Source organism: Myotis brandtii, unplaced genomic scaffold (assembly GCF_000412655.1).
Source record: "Myotis brandtii unplaced genomic scaffold, ASM41265v1 scaffold15, whole genome shotgun sequence".
Classification (NCBI taxonomy): Eukaryota; Metazoa; Chordata; class Mammalia; order Chiroptera; family Vespertilionidae; genus Myotis; species Myotis brandtii.
In genome coordinates, this window is record NW_005355410.1 from 1,123,170 (window position 1) to 1,141,857 (window position 18,688).

The 18,688-nt window shown below is 41.3% G+C and overlaps 1 protein-coding gene across 5 annotated transcripts in view; it reads left to right on the top strand.

Annotated features, from left to right (window-relative positions):
- Positions 1 to 18,688, top strand: part of KIAA0226L (KIAA0226-like ortholog) — an 86,390-nt gene that overhangs the window by 57,141 nt on the left and 10,561 nt on the right. For 4 of the 5 annotated variants that reach the window (XM_014535738.1, XM_005861393.2, XM_014535739.1 and 1 more), the window contains 5 exons: positions 2,091 to 2,192; positions 2,689 to 2,749; positions 3,313 to 3,445; positions 5,506 to 5,651; positions 8,570 to 8,634. In XM_014535738.1, the coding sequence (XP_014391224.1) occupies positions 2,091 to 2,192; positions 2,689 to 2,749; positions 3,313 to 3,445; positions 5,506 to 5,651; positions 8,570 to 8,634 (507 nt within the window). The remainder of the gene's footprint in view (positions 1 to 2,090; positions 2,193 to 2,688; positions 2,750 to 3,312; positions 3,446 to 5,505; positions 5,652 to 8,569; positions 8,635 to 18,688) is intronic. The other variant, XM_014535740.1, reaches the window with a different exon arrangement.

The window sequence follows — 18,688 nt, forward strand, 5'->3', positions numbered from 1 at the left end:
TCAACTGAACGCTGCCTCCGTGTCATTCCTTCTTCGCCGACTCCGTCCACACCTTTGGGAACCCCTGGACCTGCTGGGGCTGGACCCCAACAGTGCACAAATCCGTGCACTGGGACACTAGTATGATTATATTAACAGTATTTCATATCCGGTTTTTCAAGTTGTTATGACTTTCACATTTTTCAATTATGTTATTTCTTGAGTTAACAGAGTGATTTACAATATCTATTCCCTATTCCTTGGCATTAAAGTAGCTTTCACTATTTTAAATAGACTACAAATAGCGCCTTAGTGATCAAAGCCTTCTTCTTTAAAAAAAAAAAGTATTTATTGATTTGAGAGAGAAAGAAGAGGGAGAGAGATTGATTAGTTGTTCCACTTATTTATGCATTCATTGGTTGCCCTGACTGGAGATAGAACCTGCAACCTTGGTTATCGGGATGATGCTCTAACCAACTGAGCTATCCAGCCAGGTCCCCAAATCTTCCCCTTTCATTAAATTTTCTTTTTAATGACGTTCTTAGGATAATTCCCCAGACTGGTATTAGGGATAGAAAAGTATGTACATATTTTATTAGTTTCCTAGGGCTGCTGTGACCAAATACCATGAATTAGGTATCTTAAAATAATAGAAATTTATTGTCTCACATTTATGGAGTCCAGAAGTCAGAAATGAAGTTGTGGGAAGGGCTGGATCCTTCTGGAGACTCTGAGGGAGAATCTGCTTCATGTCTCTGTCCCAGCTTCTGGTGGTTGCTGGTAATCCTTGATGTTCCTTAGTTGGTAGACACATCACCCAATTCTCTGCCTCCTTCTTCACATGGTGTTCTCTCTATATATATATATATCTGTGTCTGTGTCCAAATTTCTCTCTTTTTATGACCAGTCATTAGATTTAGGGTTCACCCTACTCCAGTAGGACCTCATCTTAACTACATCTGCAAATACCCTAATTCCAAATAAGGCTACATTCACTGTTTCTGGGTAGACATGTTTTTTTTTTTTGGGGGGGGGGGGGAACCACACTATTCAACTCAGTACAGTGTTTATGTCACCTATATTCTTTCCCTCACTGTGAAGCTGAAATTGCTTTCCCCGCTACCATTTTTTAAACCTTTGTATTATTGGAATTTTCAAACATATGTAAAAGCAGACAGATTACTTTTATGAACGCCCACATACTCAGTGTGTTTCACTTAGTGATGGTGAATGTAAGAACAACACAGAAATAATTCTTTGTGTGGTAGGCAGTTAGACATGAGCAGAGCAAGGACAATGGGTCAGGTGCTACAGAAGGTCACCAGGGTGAAAAGCTCTGATGTCTAGCAAAGGATAAAACTGGGAAAACAAGAACCTCATCCCCAGGGTGACCTTTTCTTCCTTAGCATATTGCTGGTCATGCGGTTTAGACCCTCTGACCTTTCATAACACTGGTCATGCAGTTCGGGCCCTCCCCTGACCCATCCTCCCATGGCGTGTTGCTAGGCATATGGGCTAGACACCCACTCCTCAGAAGGAAAACAAACAAGAGGGACAAAGAATAGCCCTTAAGCATTAAGCTCCCAGGACAATGAGGTTTTGACCTGCATCAAGTTCATCTAGGCCTCAGTTATATTTCAGCTCCAGGCCCAGAGAAGCAGCAAAACCAGACAATCAACACCAGTGCCTTTCCCCACTCCCTCCCACTCTTCTTCCCCCAGGCTCATTTTCCTGGCTTCTCTCTTTCTCCTAAGCTCCAAGGACCCTTCTTTTTCCTCTGTAACTTGTTTCCTGAGCTCATTTCTTCTACAGCTCACTTCTTCTACCTCTATGACTTTCTAAATAAATTTTCTCTTGTAATTTGAGTCTTGGTTCTGAATTCTTTCCTAGCCAGAATTCCATTACCGAAGTTGCTGAATGAAGGTTTGTTCTGACTCCACCGATCTAACACCTGGTGCCGTTCTCGCTGCTTACTACACTTGCTTTTCTGAAAATTCTTGAAGTTGAATTTAAAAATTCTTAGCCCTTTTTATTCCTAACTTCTATCTAGTTGCATGTTATAGATTGTGTACTTTTTTTCTTGTTGGTGAAACCCCCTTTTCTTTCTCTAGGTTGTGCTGTGTTACAGGTCAGCCCAGTTGTTAAAACACCTACTTACTGTGATGTGGTGAAAGAGGCCTGCAAATGTGACTTTGATAAATTTGTTATTGTAGGTAAGATTTAGATACTCTTCGGATATGACTAGATCCCTCCCTCCAGCCTCCTTTCTGTCTCTCCCTCTCCCTTTCTCTCTGAAATCAATAAAAATATATTTTTTAAAATGCTATTTTTTTAAAAAAAGAAAAGAAACATCAGTGATGAGAGAGAATCATTGGTTGGCTGCCTCCTGCACACCCCCCACTGGGGATTGAACCCACAACCCGGGCATGTGCCCTGACTGGAAATCGAACCATGGCCTCCTGGTTAATAGGTGGACAATCAATCACTGAGCCACACTGGCCAGGCCAGGTGAGTATATTTTGAAATTCTGTCTTTGGTTATTAGCTGTAGCCTCATAATAGAAACTCAAAAGACACTGAAGTATGAAGGTGCTGAATAAATGGTGCTTTCTGAAATGCAGGGAGCTATTTTTGTGTGCTTATAAAATTGACTGTGATTAAGTGAAACAGACTAATAGACCTCTCTACTCTTTCTTCTATTTTTCCACAGAACTTGGAAAGTTCAGCAATACCACAGAAACCTGTGGACGTTCCTGTAGCTCCTCTAAGAGGTATCTCTCTTTCATGTCCTCCTTCACATAGGCCCCTGGGCCATCACTTCTGAGACACTGAATTCCAGGCCTCTGTGAACATCTCAGGCCAAGTTCAGTCAGTTGAAATGCAACAATCACCACTCAAGTTTCTACAATGTTTTTATAGTGTTTAAAAGACTTTTGTATACATTTGTATACATTCTTATGTGATCCTCATGGGTAGGCTTTTTTAAAACCCCATTTTAAAGATGTAGAAACTAAGGTTCAGACACAGTGTGCCTCGGGGCACAATGCTGCTAAATAACAGAGGTACGATTTGAACTTAGGTCTTCTAACTCTAAATCCAGTGCTCTTTTCACTATACCTCTCAGTCTTGGTACCCTCAATAAATAAAGCTACTCTGTTGAACATGGAGGAATTGTGTTGAGTAAGATAACCGTTGGTACCGTGGTTGATGCATGGTCTCTTCTATGATGCCTCCTCTGAGTTTTTGGAGAGGGAAGGATAGTTGAAAATCTGAAGAAGAACCTTATACTCCTCATGAATATAATTGTTAATCTTTTGCATCTCTTATATTTCAGTGTTATTTATGAGCCAAACTTCAATTCAGCTGAGCTAATAGCCAAAGAATTGTACCAAGTGTTCCGTAAGTGCTGGATGTTGTCAGAAGTTAATTATCAGCTGGCAGTTTCCCTCAATGCATCTGGCTCCATAGTAAGTATCAAAAAAAGTTGACTTTGAATGGAAGTTTCACATTACTAAATTCACATTTTGCCTGCTATTCATTTCAGACATGTATGTGTTTCCTTTATGGTCACTGGGTGTTGGGGGAGGAATTGAAAGGAAGGATGAATCTGAAATTTATTGAGTATTTATTATGCACCCAAAATTCACATTTTAATTCTCATGTGTCCTATTAGGTAGATGCTATTATCATTTTTATATCAAGACACCCAGCAGGGCTGGTCAGTGTAGGTAAGATTTAGATACTCCTCGGATATGACTAGATCCCTCCCTCCTACCCCCTTTCTATCTCTCCCTCTCCCTTCCTCTCTGAAATCAATAAAAATATATTTTTTAAAATCTTATTGTAGGTAAGATTTAGATACTCCTTATGTATCAGCAGGAGTTATGCCTCATGCTGCCTAATTTGAAAGTCCAGGCTGGTTCTGTTGTAGGAAGCGGGAAGGCACCAGGTGTCTGACTGGTGGGGTCAGACCAAACCTGGGTTCAGCAACCTCAGTACTTGGGTTCTGGCTAGGAAAGAATTCAGAGCCAAGACCCAAACAGTTTTGGGGTGAATTACAGAAGTAGAAAAAGTAATTTCTAGAAGAAATGGGCTTAGGAAACAAGTTATAGAGGTAAAGGAAGGGCCCTTGGAGCTTGGGAGTGTGGAAGGGAACAGTAAGGTGCCTGGGGCAGGGAGAAGGAGGGGAAAGGGAAATGAGAAGGAGGGAAAGCATGCCCTTCTCCCTCCCTGGAGGGCGAGAAAGCGCTCTCCCTGGAGTGGAGTCCCTGGCGTCCCTGGAGCTGGCAGGGTTTTGTCCTGAGGGTTTTGAGGGTGATTTTAGGGGAGGTCCCAGGGGAAGATCTCAATAGAATATTCAGCAGTTTTCCAGGTGTGTCCTTTCAGGGTCTAGGTTTCCACTGATTGACTGGCAAGGACCAGGGCGGGGGTCATTATTCAGTGCAGCTTGTCTTGAGGACAGTTGTGGCTGGTTTTGTTGCTTATCTGGGCCTGGAGCTGTAATACAACTTTAGGCATAGATGTTATCTCTAGGGAGGGAAGGTCAAGAGGTACTGGTCCAAATCTCATGACCAGATATATGCTAGGGAAGGAAAGGTCACCCTGGGGGCAAGGTCCCACCCTACAATTGTCCTTTGTTAGGCACCTGGGGCTCCCCGCACCCCCTCCTGTACCTGGCCCATCCTCCTTGCTCTGCTAATGTCTAACTGCCGACCATAGTTCCCTATAGAACACTCTGCCCTCTGGCAGCATGCAGCTCATGGGGAACAGAGAACTTTGTGGCAAAGGCTAAAATAGAAGTAGGCCCCCTATACTCAATAAATTTAATAAAAGGAAATAAATAAATAAACTAGGGGTAGGCAAAAATCTCTCTGGAAATGCAAAGGAGGCAAAGGCCAGCTGGAGCAAAATTGACACTGAGGTGTGTGAGGTGTTTATTGAGCAGAATGGTTTGGTGTGGTTGAATAACATGTGTTTGCTTGTCTGTGTGTGTGTTGGTGGGGTTGGGGGAGAGCAGTGGTGATCCTGGGAAATAAGGCTTGAATACTAGTGGCCCAACTATGGAGGACCTAGAATGCTGATTTGAGGAGTTTAGATTTTAAATGACAATAGGTTCAGAGGGGAGCCAAGCAGGGGAATGGTCTTGAAAGATGTTTCTGGGGAAGTCTGACAACCATAGGAGGTTCTGATTGGCAGCATCTATCAGCCTATTTACTAAAATGCTATCCATAAAAGCATTGCAGGTCACAGTGACCTACTTGCAGTAATTTGAAATCTGGAAACAAATGAAATACTAAAATAACTAAGAAACAAAGAAAAGTGACCTCAGCTGGGTGGTGTTTGAAACAATTTTTCTCCAGATGGCTTCAGATACATGAAGGGCTCTTGCCATGTCCTTTAGTTCGGTTGAAAGCAGTTTTAATTTATCATGCTAAATTTTAATGTTGGAAATACAGTTGAGTGCTCTTTTAATTTCAGTTCCTAAAATAGGCTTGTTTAAGTTCCTAAATTCTCTCTTGTTATGCAGGTTGTAAATGAAGAGCGTGTCCGAAAAGACTTTGAATCCAGTGTGGATTTAGGAGAGGAAATTAAATTTAACTCAAGGATCAGAGGGACAGAAGACTGGGCACCCCCTAGATTTCAAGTCATAGTTAATGTTCATCCACCACATAAGTAAGTTGGGGTTGCTGTTTGGGCTTCCAGTCCAGTTAAAACAAGTTAGTTCTGTTACCCACGTTGGGTTTCTTGGGTTCCCCAATATAGAAATTGAGAAGAAACCCCTGAGAAATTATCAGACATGTCAACGTAAGAAACAATCAAACCTATAGAAAATTTTGAGTTTATTTGAGCCAAACTGTCGACAATTGCCAGAATGCAGATATCAATGGATTGAGATAATACTCCAGAGAATGGCAGTTTTGCACCTTATTTTATACATTACAATCAAAAGAGAAGAAGCAAGTGGGTTACATGAAATCCATTGGTGACAGATTAGGGAGGTGGGATGTTGGGGTCCAGCCCCAGCAGGTCCAGGGGTTCCCAAAGGTGTGGACGGAGTCGGGGAAGAAGGAATGACACGGAGGCAGCGTTCAGTTGATCAGCATAGCGAGGTTCTCTTTTTATTCTCCTGTTACATCTGTATTTATACCATTTGATTTTAATCCTACCCATTCTATTCCAAAGGTTAGGGCGTTTGTTATCTCCATTCCAAGGTCACTACTCTACTGTTCTGTTAAGCTACAATGAAGGAGATTATCCTAAGTAAAGATTATGTAGGTTAAGGGTGATTGTTCCTAGTTAAAGTGATTAATTACCCGCCTGGCACTTAGTTAAGGGGTTTTATTCCCTTCCTTAGTCCTGTTACTCCCTAACTCCAGGGAAAAATCCCCACCTGGGGAAACAACCTTTCTCAGAGAGGTGACCTTGGTTAAAACACATAGCGCTAAGAAGGGGAGCAAACATATTAAGAACAGTATGCCATATACCCCAGGTGCCTTGAAACATATGCTGTGCAGATGTTTCTTCCCTGCAGTGACTCTGTCAAGCAGCAAGGATGGACCAGCAAATTCCCCCTTTTTTATTTTTTAAATGATAGCGCGTGTAAATCAGCGGCCACCTTTCGGATTGGGTTGTTTAAGACTCGGAAGACCTGTTTGTGACTTTGCCAACAGGTCAGTCCAAGGCTTAACCCTATATCGGCTCCCCACAGTGGGAGAAAGCAAAGCAGGGGTAACCGCTGGTATTGAATAAAATGTAAAATGATAGACTCATACATCTTTTACACAGGTGGGTATAGGATAGTTAACAATTAACATGATAATAATAACAATGAGAGGATTTATGGTCTCTGCCCTGGTGTATTGGTTGTGCCTGAGGGGTCTGGAAGAACAGGGGGAGTTACCCTGACATTCCAAAGGTCTGTTATCATAGATGCAAAATACAATAGACAGCTTTAGTTAAGGTAAAGATTGACTTTTGTCAGGAAAGAGTCTAGCTTAGGACATGACTATCTGCCATAAATTGCTTTTAAAAAGTTTGAATTTCAGACCATCCTTTGGGGTTACTTTAAGTCTCTGAGTTTGCAAGGCTGCCATGCAGGCCTTCCCTGAGCTTGTCAGGTTAGCATGTGGCCCCTTTTCATCCACAGGCAGATTTCATTAAGCTTATGTTGGAGCACAAAGGAGGCAGCACAGAGTAAAGGAAGGTCATCTGAACTGGCTCTGAGGGCTGGCTCTGCTTGGCTCCTTTTATGAGCTGAGGACAAAGCAGGCTTGTGCAAAAAGGCAGTTCTTCTTGAAAAAGGCAGGCTTGCGAAATTTCTATTTCAGGGTGGAGTGATTTCACTTTCCAGCTGTGTTGTCTGGTAACTATGTTCCCACCTGTGCTATGAGGGTAAGATGGCAGACTGCTCATTACCACCACCTTAGGAAGGTCATATAGCATTCAAACCTTGATCAACTGAGTGTTGTCAGTAGTTACAACACCTGCAAGAAGCAGGCAGTTATAAGAAAATAAAATCAGCTACCTCTGCATTTTTAAGTAGGGAGTGGAGGGGTGGTGACATTCTTGCAGTCAGCTTATTTGGTGTTCCAATGGCCTTTTGTCTTCCTAGCCACCTGGTATTTTTTCTGTTCCTGGGCCCAAGTCCCTAAACAGTCTCAGTTCCTACCTGACTCTGAAAGTAGGAAAAGGAAAAAAGTAATACACTGAGGGACAAAGAAAAATTTTTTTTAGGAAAAGGTAGGTTGGGCATATTTTTCTGAGTTAGCTTTCTGGCACCCTGCTTTTGAGGGGCTCTGTAAGTTTTGACAAGTTGAGATTTTCACTGTGTGTTCTTAATTACGGACATTACATAGCAACTGAAATAGGCTAAAGGGACTATTTTTAGTGGCTAATATTGAACCTAAAAAATCATATACAGTAATTTAAAAAGATTGGATCCTTCTATTTTTCAGTGCAATATGAAATAAAAATCAATGACTTTTTTTTAATAGAAATTTAATCTCGAGGAGAGCTCCTGTAGTTAAGAAAAGGCACATGGGTAGGGTTCTGCATATTTTTGCCATGACCAATTTTGCTGACCCTAAACTATAATAAAATTTTATAACTTATTTTGTATTTCCAAATCACATGTGAAGTCATGGCACCAACAGTTCAATAGAAAACACTTCACTAGATGGTTTCTCACCAGAAATGTATAGTTTTGTCTTACATTATCCTTATTTGTCTAAATTTCTTTGGATCTATTTGTGGACTTCCCAAATACAATCACCTCTTATGTCTGGTCTACCTGAACTTTCTCCCTGCATTGCCTATCTCTAGTTCTCTCTGGAGAGAGGATCCTGTGCATGCACAGTGTGAAGTCTCTAAAGATTTTGGTGGAAGTGTTATTCGTGATACTAACTTCTGCTTTAGTGACCCAGGGATTTCAACTAGAAAACTCTATTGAGTAATTCTATTTCTTCACAAATGGAAAATGACAAAATTAAGGCCCCAAGACAAGAAAAGTATCATCAGTTTATTTTCCAATAAGTGAAAACTGCTCCATTGGCCTTTTCTGAAATGTAACTGTTACTGTTTTCTATACCTAGGAGGGATCTCGTGGTAGCAGCCCAGAATTTTTTCTGTGCTGGCTGTGGAACTCCAATAGAACCTAGTAAGTATGGAAATTGACTGACTGCTTATTATATGATGACAGGGCAGAGAATAACAAAATTGGGCACTGCATTGATTGTGTGAGAGAAGTTAGTATGAGAACTTCATAACATTGCCCTCTCTTTCATAAAGAGGCCATTGTGACCTACAGGGTTATGTGACTGGCTTCTCAGACTCATCTCCTAGTTCCCTTCCCCTCGGGGACTCAGCTCCAGCCACAAGGCCTCCCTGTTGCTCCTTGAAGGTGGCAGGCTCACTCCTATCTTAGAATGCCAGACATCCCCAAAGCTGGTTTCCTTACTTCCTTCACATCTTCACTCAAAAGCCATGAAGTTTTCCCTGGCTGCCCCATTGGAAATGTTCACCTTGCCACAAACATACATGTGTATCCATTATGCATTCCTTCTTATTCTAGCACTTATCTGCCTAAAATATTTTTTTAGATTTTACTGGTTTTTCTTATTATTGACTTTCTTCCTCACTAGATTCTAGGTTCCATTAGGTCAGATGTGTTGTCTCTTTTATTCATTGCTTTAGCCCCTGCTCCTACAAGGTGCCTGGCACACAGCTCAAAAGATAAGTTTGTTGAATGATTGAACAGTTTACCAAGGAGCTAGCCAAACTCCTCTGAGAGGGTTTGAGGGGATCATCCCTGGGCCAGCTGAGGCCTAGAAAATCAGGGTTCCCCCAGTCAGAAATTCAAGTTGCCCACTTGAGACTAGGAATCACTTGTTCTGCTGTGAGAGTGTCCATGGTGTGACCCCCACAAAGACTGGGAAGAGGAGCTTTATGGGAAAGGGTTCCCTTGACTTTTGATAGGCAGTCTTGGAAGGAAAGAGACTTTGAGGGCCTCCCCCTCAAGAAATAAAAATAGAAGACAGAAATCTATCTGGACATCCTTCTACAATGTTGAATGACCATTCCTGCCATGCATCACAGTTGTAACTAATTTTATTTAAATAACTCATCTTCCCAGTCTAGTAGGAACCGTGTATATTTGACTAACCACTGTATTCTGGTGCCTCAGTAAATATTGAATGCATGAGTCAGAAATTATGAACACATGACTATGATTCCACCAACTTTTCAAGTACTTCCCTAAATTTATTCAAATATGAAGATGTTTGCCCACACTGTTGATACAGTAGTGGTCCTTCCCTTATAGTCATCAGCCACGTAAATAACAAGAACAATGCATGCAACAAAAGAGAAAGCCAAGAGTGCTATGGGATTTACAGCAAGGGAAATTAATCTGGGCTTGGGGGTGGGTAGAATGAGAATTTTTGTAAGGAAGTGATTATCCCCAGAAGAGTGTGTTGGGGGAGGGGTGCGGAGACTTACCATGTGCAAAGGGCTCGAGGCTATTGCAAAGAAATTCTGTGTTACTAGATACTATGAATAAGAGGAGAAAACATGCTACAGAGATAGGCAGTGCACAGACCCTAGAGGCATTACCAACCCAACCGTGTAAACAATTTTGCACTTTTCCTGTGAAATTCCTGTAGTTCTTATGCTACCAGAGAGCCCTCTGAGTGGGCTCTCCCCTCCTCAGCTCTTGAGAAAGAATTCAGATGAGTGATAGACAGCAGTGTTAAAGCAAAGCAAGCAAATTTATTTAGGAAGAAAAGTAAGTAAATTTTCTAAGGAAGCAAAGCAAGTGAATTTATTAAGAATATAGTTGGCATAAAGATAAGTGGGCAACTCAGCTAGTCTGAGCATCCTGCCTGGTGGGGAATCAAAGGGTTTTATACCCTTCACCCTATAGGTTTCAAAGTTACCCTGCCAAATATTTTGGGAAGCAGATTAAGTTTTAAAGTCTCCTTCTATATTGTGGCTTATCTCAGAATGTTTATACATACATCTGGTCATCTTGTTTAGCAAGACCTAAGACAGCTGACTTCTTTGTTTAGTGGGTGAGATAAACTCCCCTTTTTCTCCCCTTCCCCCCTCCTGCTCTAGCACCCATCTTTCCTGCCTAATATCCCCCAAGTGATACCATCCCAAAGTTTTTGGGATTTTGTTGTTTGTCCCCCAGACTTTATCTGTCCTTGTGTTTATCTGGTACAATGACATTATTTTGGTCATTGTTCTCTATTTTCCCAAGCAAGGGTGATTTAAGCTATGTATTCTCTGGTTAGGGAGGAGCTATCTAAACCATTTGCTCTCAAGTATCCTTGGTTGGGGAAGATAAGGTCATGTGATTCACATTCTGGCTGCAAGCTGCCAAAACTATTTGGCCTTGTTTAATTTTCTTGTCTCAATTTTCCCATTTCACTTGCCCAGAAATTTTCCCTAGCTTCTTACTATCCTGCCACACTTAAAACAATTTTTTTTAAGTTTTTATTTTGAGATAATTTTAGACTCACAGAATAGTTACAAAAATAGTACAGATATCCCATATACCCTTTACCTAGCTTCCCCTAATACTAACATAATAATCACAGTATAATTATTAAATGTGAGGAATAAGTATTGTTACAATCCTGTTAAATAACTACACAGACTTTATTCAGATTTAATTATTGTTCTTTATTTGTTCTAGGGTCCAATCAAGAATTATACATTTGAATTTAGTTGTCATGTCTCCTTAGTCTCCTCTAATCTCATATCCACAGAGACATTTAAAAATTGAGCAACAGACATGACATTTTGCCCTTTAATACTTAAGCATCTATATATATAAAAGCCTAAGCGACCGTTACAACTGGTTGACTGAACAACCAGTTGACTGGTCCCTATGACGTGCACTGATCACCAGGGGGCAGATGCTCAATGCAGGAGCTTCCCCCTGGTGGTCAGTGCATTCCCACAGCCAACCTCTCGCACCCTGTTTGGTTGTTGGCCATCGGCCCTGATCGCCGGCCAGGCCAAAGGACCCCACCCGTGCATGAATTCGTGCACCGGGCCTCTAGTATTTTAATAATAAGAATTATGAGTAGTTATCACACCAAAAAAAATAACAATTGTTGATATTGTCTAATACTAGTCCATATTGTTGTCCTTAAGATAGCATTTATAACTAATTTTTCTATCCAGGTCTTAACCAAGTTTCATCCATTACATTTAGCTAGTATTTCTCTTTAGTCAATTTTCTTCTAGAATTGCAGTTTCCAGAATAGTAGCCACTAGCCCAGCCATGAGCAAACTACGGCCCGCGGGCCGGATCCGGCCCGTTTGAAATGAATAAAACTAAAAAAAAGATAAAGACCGTACCCTTTTATGTAATGATGTTTACTTTGAATTTATATTAGTTCACACAAACACTCCATCCATGCTTTTGTTCCGGCCCTCCGGTCCAGTTTAAGAACCCATTGTGGCCCTCAAGTCAAAAAGTTTGCCCACCCCTGCACTAGCCCCTGTGGCTACTTAAAATTAAATTAAAATTAATTTAAATTGGGAGAGTGACATCAGAGGAATGGCAGCATAAGGGCACATCTATCCTCTTCCCCTAACATTTCAACAAAATAATCACCTATCATTCAACAAAGAAGTCTGCTCAACACAGATGCACGCCTGAGAGACCTGCACACTGAAACAACTAAGGTGGGCTCCTTGGAATAAGTGGGGAGACGAGAGAAAGGAGGGAAGCCGAACATGGCTACAGTGTGTCTACAGCGCAGCTGGGAACTGGCCGCAGCAGTCATGGGCATTTTCCTCAGCTGGTCGGACCAACAGAGAGCTAACCCAGCAAGTGGCTGGCTGTTGGAATAGCCACTAGAGTGGCGGCATTGTGTGGTCGCACACAAACAGTGAGAGAGTGTCTGAACCGTGGGGGCATGTTGTGAATTAGATCTGAGTTCCATGCGTGAGCTGTGAGCTGCGAGTCAGCAGACAGCCTCCCTACAGAGTTGCTCCCCGCTCCCCACCTCCTGGGCCTGGCTGCTGGCTTTCAGGCAAAGAAAGTAGATGGCAGAGCCCTGCCACTAATTAGACTCCCATTGCTCTTGGATTGTTTCCAGGAGTGTATTGTCTATAGGCCAAGAGCTGTTGCAGTAGAAACACAGTTTCCCTCTGTGACTGAGCCCCAGGAGGGGTGCTTGGGCTAGATCAGTGGGCAAACCGCGGCTCGCGAGCCACATGAGGCTCTTTGGCTCCTTGAGTGTGGCTCTTCCACAAAATACCACGTGCGGGTTCGCACTTACAGTGTGATTGAAACTTCGTGGACCATGTGCAGAAGTTGGTTTTTGGCCTGGGTGAGTCTATTTTGAAGTAGTGGCATTAGAAGAAGTGGGGGTTGTCGGTCGGTTGGGCTACAGGAGACGCAGCTCGGGGGAGGTGCGCATGCATGATTCATGCACGAGTTGGGGATGGGAGAGTTGGAAGGGGTCGACCTCAGTGAACGTACCTCAATCAGATTGAGGACGTTTTTAGCAAAGGCCAGCTTAGGAGTACCCTAATTAAGTTAATAACAACATACCTACCTATATAGTTTAAGTTTAAAAAATTTGGCTCTCAAAAGAAATTTCAGTCGTACTGTCGATATTTGGCTCTGTTGACTAAGGAGTTTGCCAACCACTGGGCTAGACCCTTGAAGGCCAGGGACTGCCATTACCATGAGGGAAAAACAAACCTCACTCCCAAGCAGCAGAGGCAGTACAACCCTACGGAAGCCACAGAGGCTCAAAACTGTGAGGCCACAGAGGGGGGCGGAAAAATCTTGCAATTCAGCGCCATCTACTGGAACAGAGATAAATGGGAAAACAAAGGAGAACAACCAATGCCATGAACAACCACAACAATGATGATCAGAAAAAAAGAAAGAAAAAGAAAAATCCCCAGAAAACAGGCTGTAACACACAGAATTATACGAGTTGAATGACAGATTTCAAGATTGCAGTTCTGAAAATACCCAATGAGATATGAGAAAATACTGACAGGCAATTCAGCTCACTCAGAAAACAAATCAATGAACAAAATGAGTATTTCTCCAAAGAAATTGAATTGTTAAAAAAGAATATAGCAGAAATTCTGGAAATGAAGCAGGCAAAGAAATTAAGAGTGAACTGATGAGCATAGAAAACAGAACCAACCAGTTAGAGGAAAGAACTAGTGATATTGAAGATAGGAATCAAGAAATGATGCAGAGGGAAGAAGAGAACAAAGAAATACAAAATAGCCCTACGAGACCTCTCCGATTCCATAAAAAAAAAAAACAAACAACAAAAAACAAAACAAAACAAAATCAGAATCATGGGCATAGCGGAGAAAGAAGAGAGAGAGTATGGAATGGAGAGTCTATTAAAACAAATAATGGATAAGAACTTTCCAAACCTATGGAAAGAACTAGATCCTCAAATCCAAGAAGCAAACAAAACACCTAGTTACCTCAATCCAAAGAGGCCCTCTCCAAGGCACTTGGTAATGAAGCTGTCAAAAATTAGTGACAAAGAAAAAAATCCTCAAAGCATTCAGCGAAAAGAAGGAAGTGACCTGCAAAGGAAAACCCATCAGAATTTCACCCAACTTCTCAGCAGAAACTCTATAAGCAAGAAGAGAGTGGAACCAAATATTCAAATGCCTGAAAGAGAGAAATTACCAGCCACACATATTATTTCCAGCAAAATTATCCTTTAAATATGAAGGAGAAATAAGAACATTCCCAGACATACAGAAACTGAGGGATTTTATCACTAGAAAAACCTCCATTTCAGGAAATATTCAAGGGAGTTATTCTACATGAAACAAAGAACATAAGGTCATGACACTACCAGTAGGATTGTCAAAAACTCACAGCATAAACAGGGATAATTTGTGACAATAAAAACATACAAGGGGAAGAGGGACAGGTATGGACAGGCAAAGGAAGATGAAGATCAGATGTACTCAAAAGGGAAAAAATTATGGTATATATGCAACTTCACTTTTTATAAAACTAATGGCAACCACACACACAAATTCCCCAAATAAGACATATAGCTTAAAAAAAGAGGAAACAGAGGAAAGATGTATGGAATACCACAAAACAAAAACAACAGATAGAAGCATAAAGGAAAAGAACCAATGGAGGCACAGAGTTACCAGAAAAAATTAATTTAAATTTAAAATCCAGTTCTTCAGTGATGTTAGCTACATTTTAAGTGCTCAATAGCCACATGTGGCTAGTAGCTACTGTATTGGACAGCACAGATATAGAATATTTCCATCCTCACAGAAAGTTCAATTGGATAACACTGTTTTAGATTTTTGCCTCCTTTCCCCCCGCGCCTATAATTTTGACTTTTCCTAAGATGACAACAATTGTGGTTTAGAGCAGGGTTTCTTAGCCTTAGTACTATTGACTTTGTTGGGGGTTGCTGTCTGATGCACTGTAGGATATTTAGCAGCATCACTAGAAGCCACTAGCAGCTATGCATTGTAACAACCATAAAGTCTCTAGACATTTCCAAATGTCCCTTGGGGTAAAAAGTCACTCCTGGTCAAGCACCAGATTTTAGGGCTTTGTTTTGTTCTGTTTTAATTAAAGGATTGAAGAAACCAGAAGAAATGGACATAATTTATTCTGTATTGATAATATAATGCTTAGTATATATTCCATGAAATTTGATGAATGAGTGATTGGTTATTGAAATATAAGTATTTTAGGTGTTAGGGAAAGATGAATTATATCCAGAATTTATAGGCACTTTGTTTTTTTCTTCCCATCTTGCTAAGTTTGATTAGAAATGTAGAGTACAAGAGCCAGGGTATACCTCCTTTTTTGCCCATCCTATATAATAAAAGGCTAATATGCAAATCAACTGAATGGTGGAATGACCAGTCGCTATGATGCTCACTGACCACCAGGGGGCAGATGCTCAATGCAGGAGCTGCCTCCTGGTGGTCAGTGCACTCCAGAAGCCGGGCTCACAGCTGGTGAGCGCAGCGGTGGTGGTGGTGGGAGCCTCTCCTGCCTCCGTGGCAGTGCTAAGGACCCCTCAGGGGATGTCCACCTAAGTCGGCATAGGGACATACCCCAAGGGGTCCTGGACTGCAAGAGGGCACAGGCCGGGCTGAGGGGATTCCCCCTCCATCTCCCCGCCCCCATGCATGAATGTGGTCCAGCAGGCCTCTAGTTTAGTATAAAATGTATTGGAAACCTGTCATAAGTAAAATAATACTCATTATCTGCTACACCAGAGATTTTAATCAGGGTGGGGAGATAGATGCAATACAATAGACTTTTCAAAGTTTCAAGTTTGAGAACTCAGACATAATTATTAGGTACTTAATAAGTTTTTAACAAATAATTTGCCAACCCTAGAGAGATGTCACATAATTAATTAAGAGTTTAATAATAGTGTATGGCCTTGCCAGCATGGCTCAGTGGTTGAGCATCAACCTATGAACCAGGAGGTCACGATTCAATTCCAGGTCAGGGCACATGCCTAGGTTGTGGGCTCAGTCCTCGGTAGAGGGGTGTGCAGAAGGCAGCTGATCAATGATTCTCTCTCATCATTAATGTTTCTATTTCTCTCTGCCTCTCCCTTCCTCTCTGAAATCAATAAAAATACATTTTTTAAAAATAATAGTGTATGTACATATATATGTACAGTGGGGACTTCACTTACGAGTGTCCCGACTAACGAGTTTTTCGAGATACGAGCCGTCTGAGTTACGAGCTAAAATTCAGGTTACGAGCCAGCTTCAGATACCCCACCGCTAGTGAACGCCACAACATCAGCCCAGCATCACGTGTCTCACTCGTTCATTTTTTTATTTGACATAAGAGTAATTTGAGTTACGAGCTCCAGCTCCGTCACGGAACGAATTAAACTCGTAAGTCAAGGCCCCGCTGTACTTACCATTATCCTCATTATTCACAAATTCCATTGTTTGTGAATTTGCTTGCTCCCTAAAATTTATTTGTAACTCCAAAATCAATGCTTACCATGTTTTAGTCATTCACAGATATGCACAAAACACTGAAAAATTTGAGTTGCCTGAAATTTGTTTCCTGTTGCACACGTTCCCAGCTGAAGTTGAACAAAGCAATGCTTTGCCTTCTTCTTTTAGTGCATACAATAAACAAGTTCTTTCAACAGTCTATTTAGTACCTTTAAAAAAAATATTTTATACTTTTTGTTGGTAGTTTTGCTATTTAAAATACCCTCAAGCATAGTGCTAATGTGTTGTCTAGTTTTCCTAAGCACAAGAAGGCTGATGTGCCTTACAGAGAAAATGTATGCATTAGATATGTTTCTTTCAGGCACAAGTCACAGTGCTTTTGGCCCTGAATTGAATGATATGAATCAGCAAAATATATTGAATAATGTGTCTTTAAACAAAAAACACACATAAAACAAATTTATGTGTTGAGCGGTTGATGAAAATGCTTTTCCCAGAGACTCACGGGAACTTAACCCTGTATTTCCCTCAGGAGCAATGCTTCAGTATTCAATTCAGTGTTCATGGCAACTTTCCAGAACATTAACTATTACAGATAATAAGAATCACGTATTTATTTGTTTATATTTAAAAGTCAACTCTGAGTGTGACCTGGGTCTGAGGATAATCTGTGCAAGTGCAAAGACATTCGTTTTTTGCCCTTCCCATCCATGGAATATGGCAGATGGGAAGTGGGATATGATGGCTAAAACCTGGCGCTTCCCCAGTCCAGACTTGGGTTGGAATCCTGCTTGCCTGCTTACTGTTTTGTGTCTCTGGCATGTGGTTTAACCTCCCTATATTGTGCTTTCATTGGTGAAATAGGGGAAGTATCAGTCCTCACCTCACAGAGGTTCAAGCACAAATACAGGCATGCGTAAGACATTTAACCAGTGCATGACACAGACTAAATGTTCAATGAAGGTTTGCTTCTGTGATCACTCAGACCTTGATTATTTATAAAGTCCTTCTAGGGAAACTATATTCAGAATCTACAGTGTGCTCTGTACTGTGGGAGCTCTTTTGCCATCATTGTTTCATTTAATTCTCACAATATGTGCCAACTAATAGGAGTCAAATGGTGAATGATAAATATGAACCTCAGCTCATGTTAGACCCTACTGTTGAGGAAGGGGCACAGAGGAGGCTTAACTGAATCACTGTTTTCTTTCTTAAGGCTGGGTGATGGGTACACAGGTATTTGTTACATTAGTCTCTACCTTTTTCTTGTCAGTATATTTTACTGAAGATGCTTCCAAGAGCAACACATGTTTATTTCAGAAAATTAAAAGTGCAAAAAGCAAAAATCCTTACACCTACCCTTCAGAAGTATTCGCTGTTAACTTTTTGGACTGTGCATGTATTATTTTTTAAAACAAAATCAAGATCATGTGCTACATACCTGTAACTGGATGTTCACTGCCTGTGCTCTTCCATGTATTGTATAGGCTCTCTTGCATTTCACTGTGGAGGGCACCATATTTATTTAGCCAGTAGCTTCTTATGGATGTTTAGATTGCTCCCCAATTCATTATAAATATGCTGTAACGAGCACCATTCTATATCTCCACTTGTGCACGTTAGCATTTCTGTTGGATGTCAGCATTAGGATTCATGCTGCATGGTTAAGAATTAAAGTATATCATGGAAATGCCCTCAGGAGTAGCGCTCCTGTCAGCACCTGAGTGCATGCCCACTCTCTATGCCTCAGCAGCTCTGGATTCTCCAAATTTGTGACAGTCTGAGGCAAAACCAAGTATTTCAGTCTTTTAATATGCATGCCTTTGATCATTACTGAGATGATGTGCTTTTCACATTGTTACTGGTTAAATGCATTTCTCCACTCCGTGTATTGCCTGTTCTCATCCTTTGTGCATTTTTACATTTGTTTCTCACTCATTTATCCAGGAATTCTTTTGGATACTACTTTTTTAACATGTATATATAGTGCTTTATAATTTATAAAGCACTTTTCATATGTATAATCCTATCTAATAAAAGAGTAATATGCAAATTAACCCTCGCTCTGTCACAAAGATGGCGGCAGCCACGGAGCTGGAGCGAGCAGGAGGCTTGGGTTGCCCCCGGCGATGGAGGAAGCCAAGCTTCCCTCCTGCCCTGACTCTGGGCTCCGCTCAAGGCTACAAAGTTTCAATTATAGAAGATAAATAAATCCCAGATACCTGCTTCCA